Source organism: Humulus lupulus, chromosome 9 (assembly GCF_963169125.1).
Source record: "Humulus lupulus chromosome 9, drHumLupu1.1, whole genome shotgun sequence".
Taxonomy (NCBI): domain Eukaryota; kingdom Viridiplantae; phylum Streptophyta; class Magnoliopsida; order Rosales; family Cannabaceae; genus Humulus; species Humulus lupulus.
In genome coordinates, this window is record NC_084801.1 from 15991213 (window position 1) to 15997550 (window position 6338).

Here is a 6338-nt window from a genome sequence, read left to right on the forward strand (position 1 = left end):
AGGAGTCATTTGGTCCTACCGAACCACAACCAGGACTTCGACGGGAGAAACACCTTTCTCATTAGCCTACGGGATGGAGGCAGTCATCCCTACCGAGAGTGAAGTTCCGACAGCCAGATATGAGCTAACGACAGACGAAGTAAATTGGGAAAACATTTGCCATGAACTCGACACCATCGACGAAAGAAGGGACAAAGCACTCTTAAGAATCTCAGCCTATCAACGAAGCATAGCTAGACATTACAACAAGAAATCCACATTCAGACATTCAAAGTATGAGATTGGGTACTACGAAGAGTCTTCCAGAACACTAAGGAAGCAGGAACAGGTAAGATCGCCCCGACATGGGAAGGTCCCTACCTGATCAAAAAGGTAGTTGGACATGGAGCATACAAGCTACAAACTAAAGATGGACGCGAAATCAACAACAACTGGAATGCTATCCACTTAAAACAATATCACTTTTAACTCAATCTAGTCTCCTTTCATCAATGATCTCACGAGATCTTCATTCAAGCAACATACTAACACTGTCATGCAGGAAGTGTCAGAACTACATTTGGGCTTGATCCCTGCAAATGGTATGTAGGCAGCTCCACGGAGCGCAGCCCCCTATCACAACCATTTTTTTCTACATATACTACGAACATATCAATAACAAATCTAAGTACAAATTGACTAAGTAACTTTATACTTAGATTGGGGGGAATAAGATACTAATACTCCATAAGTCATACAACCAATCAACATCCGATACAACAACTTATAGAACGCTAACATAAGCTACAACCAGTCAGGATACAAAAAAAAAAAAATTAGAAAAAGTCTCGTGTTTACAATACTACATAAGAAAAAGTCCATACAACAGCTAAAAATACATAAGATGGGATAAACTCAGTCATCCCCCAACAGAGAACTTGAACAAAAGGAGGAGTCAGTCATCAGCAACTAGGTCATGAGTAGTCATGACGCCAAAAGAAGTGGCTAACTCTTCAGCCTGGGCCGTCTCTTTAGCCATCATCTTCTCCAATTCCTCAAAGTCTGCGATGTACTTGGAAACATCCCAACTATCAGTCTTACCATCCACTTGCCATTATATCACGACACTAGATCTCATCTTCCAGCCCATCATTCGATTCTCCAATGAAGCTACCTTAGCTTTCAAAACATTCAACTAGACACACAAGCAAGAACCACCAAGCGACTTATCAATCAGTCAGACGAATCATTCATTAGGGCAGAATTAAGAAAAAACAAGTTGTCAACAATTAGTGAGATAGACGAACCTAACATCAAAGATATACAAGGCAAAAATTTCGTATTATTCAGACAGACAGACTATTATACCAATTAAATTACAAATGACCAGTCAGTCAATCTGAAAGGACCCTTAAAGCAAGATATGCCTATTGAATGAATTAAGACTCTACTATTAAGTCAGATAGACCATTCAGTCAGAAGAGAGAACTATATGGATTAGACATACATAAATCAGACGCACATATGTGAGGAATACTATCCTAAAGTAACTAAAACAAAAAAAATACATTTATCACCACTACAAAAAGATCAAACACAAACTCCCCAATTGGCCATATAAGGCCATGAATGGAAGGGTGAAAAAAGAAGTGGTCAACCATTAAGAGGCCCTACCAAAAGGTACTCAACTTTCCCTAGGAAACACCTAAAAAGTCTCAGAGACAGATGAAGTTCACGAGAAGTAGGCCACTCAGCCATCCCGGAGGAGCACTCGGCCCACTCAGCCATCTCCCCTGGTCACACAGCCTCATCGGCAAGCCACTCGGCCCAAGCACACAAGTCACTCGACCATCCCGGCGGAGCACTCGACCATCCCGGAGGAGCACTCGGCCTACTCGGCCATCTCCCCCGGGCACACAGCCTCATCGACAAGCCACTCGGCCCAAGCACACGGCCATCTCCCCCGGGCACACAACCTCATCAGCAGGACACTCGGCCCAAGCACACGAGTCGCTCGCCCACCCCGGCAGAGCACTCGGCCATCCCGGGGGAGCACTCGGCCACGTCAGCAGAGCACTTGGCCCACTCGGCCACTATGGCCACTCGACCACCAACCCACTCGGCCACTATGGCCACTCGGCCGCCAAGCCACTTGGCCTCTCGGCCCACACGGCCACCTGCCACTCGGCCTACTCGGCCACTCAGCCATCTAGCATCTAGCCACTCGGCCTACTCGGCCGCTCAACCACCTGGCCTCTCGGTCCACTCGACCACTTGGCCACTCAGCCTACTCAGCCATCTGGCACCTAGCCGCTCGGCCTATTCGGCCACTCGACCACTCATCCACCTGGCTACTTGGACACTCACCCCGTTTGGCCAAATAGCCTTAATGTCCCATGGTGTATAGAATTCGACATTATAAACTCTCTAGCTAGAATTAATTCTAACTAAAGAGTGAGGGACAAATTGTAGTGGACAAAAATTGTCTACAATTAAAGCCCATCTAGTCAGCCAGACTAGCTTTCCAGACCCAATATGCAAGCAAGGCCCAAAACCTATGTAAATGGGCTTAGCCATCCAAAACGAGCTAGCTGGTACCCAGACCCGAGTCCAGGTGAATTCAGTTAGTTAGGGACATTGAAGCAGTCAAAATGCACACCCCTCCTCCCATAAAAATTGGAGGGGAACCACTAAGAACGAGTCAGATGAGAGAGATAGACGAGGGGAGAACAGAAAGAAGAAAACGACTATAAAGAAGACCCTCAGGGGTTGAGAAGGGAGGATTGAACAATCACTTGACTCTCTTTTTACTTTCGTAATGAAACGAGGCTATTCTCTCTCTGGACGATCCAGTCAAGCAGGTCCAATTAGTCAGTCTGATCTGACCTCACTGGACTTGACCCAGCCATTCATTCTCGCCGTCATCGCCACCGTCACTCCAACCATTCCATTACTCATCCATCCGTTACTACTTCATTATTTACATCTTAGTTTTATTGCTTTCAATCATCTTTCGTTACAATCTGACTAACTTGAGTGTCGGAGTCCTTTTGGCTAACACCTCACCGGTGCTCTCAATTGAACTCTCGTCTCTCTCTTTGTTCTTGATAGGTTGCTGGTGCCCATCTAATCAATTGTAGGAAATCACATCTACACAACTAAATTAAATATTTGGTCAATATAATCCATAAATTCATCAATTAATATAGTTCAATTCACTGAAAAAATTAAAGATGCAAAATCAACAATATAATTCATTAATTTGTCAATTCACATACCCATTAATGCAGTTGTCGACATAGACTTGGAGCGCATTTGAAACTCGGGAGAGAAAATGGTTTGTGTATTTGATTTTAATATTCAAATTATATTCTAAGTATAAAAAGATTTAATTTTATTTTATTTAAGATTTAATTTTAATGTTTAGATTTTCTTTTAAAATTAGTACATTTTAAATTTATGATATTATGTATTTTTAATTTTTTAAATAATATTCAAAATTTGAATTATTTAAAATTGAATTTTTAATATATTTAATTTTTTTTTTAAGGTTTGAATTAGTTTTCTAAGAATTAATAAAAAATAGATATTTTTAATTTTTTTTTTAAAGAGGACACGACTTGGTAGTGATCAAAGTTTAGTGAGCAAAAATGCTAATTTTTTTATGCTACATCATCATTTAAACGACAAAATAAAACGACTCAATTCTAAACTTAACTATTTATATGGAAAAAAATAAATTACAATGTAATTTTCACTTTAGAATGAAATATAAATTGATCAATAGTGATACTCTCGCTGCTATTTGGCACCTTAAGATGTCTAACATCACATGAGGTGACAATATATGATTGGCTAATGATACATCATAATACTTATTAAATTTAAATGTGTGGAACTCGATATTAGATTATACTAATAACGGTATGTTACCTTCTTGTAGTGTTGAGCACCTAAATGACTTATTATCTAGTTCATTTTCACCAAATCCGGGGGAAATGACACATGTATATAAAGTCCATATATATTGGTGTTAGTGTACAGCGATTTGGAGGAATAAAACATCTCATATCAAAAATTGATATCACAGTCTATCACTCAATAAAATCGTATCAGTGAGCTGATAATGTATTAAACAAACCATTTTATTATTAACACTTTTTTTTTTAATTTGTCTCACAATTTGATTGGGTGAATATAATTTGGGAGATATAAATTTTTAATAGTATAGATCTTGCTTATGTAAAAATAAATCCTAACCACTTAATTTTAGGGGCCATTAATCTCAACCATCTATTTGAGTTCAAAAATCTATAAATAGAGATATTTGTTGTAATAGTAAGAATACAACATTAGTGAGCAGAGCCACTTCGAAATTCTGATCCATACTCTGCTCCAACCCTAGAAACACTATCACAATATTCCAAAACTAACCATGAATCCTTTACAATCCGAGGAGTTCAGAAGACAAGGCCACATGGTAATCGACTTCATAGCAGACTACTACAAGAACATCGAAACATACCCTGTTCTAAGCAGGGTCGAACCGGGTTATCTCCGAAAACGGTTACCCGAATCCGCTCCAAAAATTCCGGAACCCATCGAAACCATCCTCAAAGACGTGAATGAGCACATAATTCCGGGCTTAACCCATTGGCAAAGCCCCAGCCACTTTGCTCTCTTCCCCTCCAGTGGCAGCACCGCCGGGTTCCTTGGTGAAACTCTAGCCGCGGGACTAAACGTCGTCGGGCTCAACTGGGTCTCATCTCCCGCTGCCACCGAGCTGGAGACCATAGTCATGGACTGGCTCGGAGAAATGCTCAAACTCCCTAAGTCCTTCCTCTTCTCCGGCACCGGTGGTGGCGTTCTGCAGGGGACCACATGTGAGGCCATAATTTGCACCCTCGTGGCGGCGAGGGATCGAAAACTTAACGCAGTTGGACGAGAAAATATTGGAAAGCTTGTCGTTTACGGGTCGGATCAAACCCACAGTGCATTCCAAAAGGCCTCAAGGATCACTGGGATCCATCCGGACAACTGCCGGATCATCGAGACAAGTAAAAAGACCTCTTTTTCCATGTCGTCTGAGAATCTACGGCGAAAGATTATTACCGATGTCGAAGCCGGGTTGGTACCGCTCTTTGTTTGCGCCACGGTGGGGACGACAGCAACCACAGGCGTTGATCCTCTAGGGGCGATATCAGACGTTGCGAAAGATTACGGCATGTGGGTTCACGTCGACGCTGCCTATGCCGGAAGTGTGTGCATTTGTCCAGAGTTCCGGCATTTCATCGACGGCGTTGAGGGCGTGAACTCGTTCAGCTTCAACGCCCACAAGTGGTTCTTCACCACACTCGACTGCTGCTGCCTATGGGTGAAAGACCCGAATGCTTTAACGAAATCCCTATCGACTAGCCCGGAGTTTTTGAAGAACAAGGCAACCGAGTCAAAAATGGTTGTTGATTATAAGGACTGGCAGATAACCCTAAGCCGGAGGTTCCGATCCCTTAAACTCTGGCTCGTTCTTCGTAGCTACGGTGTCGAAAGACTCCAAGCATTTCTCCGAAGCCATGTGAAGATGGCGAAACAGTTCGAAGGTCTTTTAGCCTCGGACGACAGGTTTGAGCTTGTCGTTCCGAGAAACTTTTCTTTGGTCTGTTTCAGGGTTTCTCCATTGGCAATCAGTAAATTTAAACTTATTATTACTACTAATTATTTACATAAGATCGAAAACGAGAACGAGAACGAGAACGACGTCGTTCGTAAGGAAGAGCATTGTGTTATTAATGGTAACGTAGATTTTCGTGAAACATGCATAAACGAGGTCAACAAAGAGTTGTTGGATTCGATAAACGGGTCGGGTCGGGTGTACATGAGCCACTGCATCGTGGGTGACGTGTTTGCTCTCCGTTTGGCTGTTGGTTCAACCTTGACGGAGGAGTCTCACATTGTTAGGGCTTGGGAGGTCGTGAAAGAGCATGCAGACGCAATTCTAGCTAATTATAATAACTAGCCAAGTTCTTGTTTTGGATTAATGGTATAACTATAATATTAAGATTGGTAAACTATTGGCTTAATTAGAACTCAAGAATATCAAAACCATTGTGATATAATTGTATTGTCTCTTTCAGCAAGATCATCACTTGCATATTAATTCTTCCAATAAATATGTTATTTTCCATCCAATAATATTTGCATTTTTACCAACAAAAATGATATTTTCCTTTTAAGTACGTAATATTTTATTAATGAATTGATTGCACCAAGCAACTGATCAGCTACCAACTGATAAATACTATTGTGAGATTAACTTACTATAGTCATAAATGTTTCAGAACTAAATAATACTACGAATGGAA

At 41.4% G+C, this 6338-nt stretch overlaps 1 protein-coding gene across 1 annotated transcript; it reads left to right on the forward strand.

Annotated features, from left to right (window-relative positions):
- Window positions 1-377: 377 nt before the first annotated feature.
- Window positions 378-5992, forward strand: LOC133799465 (tyrosine decarboxylase-like). Its single transcript, XM_062237479.1, has 2 exons — window positions 378-1009; window positions 4417-5992. Exons 1-2 carry the CDS (start codon window positions 966-968, stop codon window positions 5990-5992), a joined length of 1620 nt encoding a protein of 539 aa, XP_062093463.1. The 5' UTR covers window positions 378-965.
- The last annotated feature ends 346 nt before the right edge of the window (window positions 5993-6338 follow it).

What these genes read in the sequence shown, in the direction of transcription:
- LOC133799465 (XM_062237479.1), top strand. Translation starts at nt 966, where the DNA reads ATGACGCCAAAAGAAGTGGCTAACTCTTCAGCCTGGGCCGTCTC. An exon ending in TCTTCAGCCTGGGCCGTCTC is followed by an intron (nt 1,010 to 4,416) that starts TTTAGCCATCAT and finishes AAAACTAACCAT; the next exon opens with GAATCCTTTACAATCCGAGG.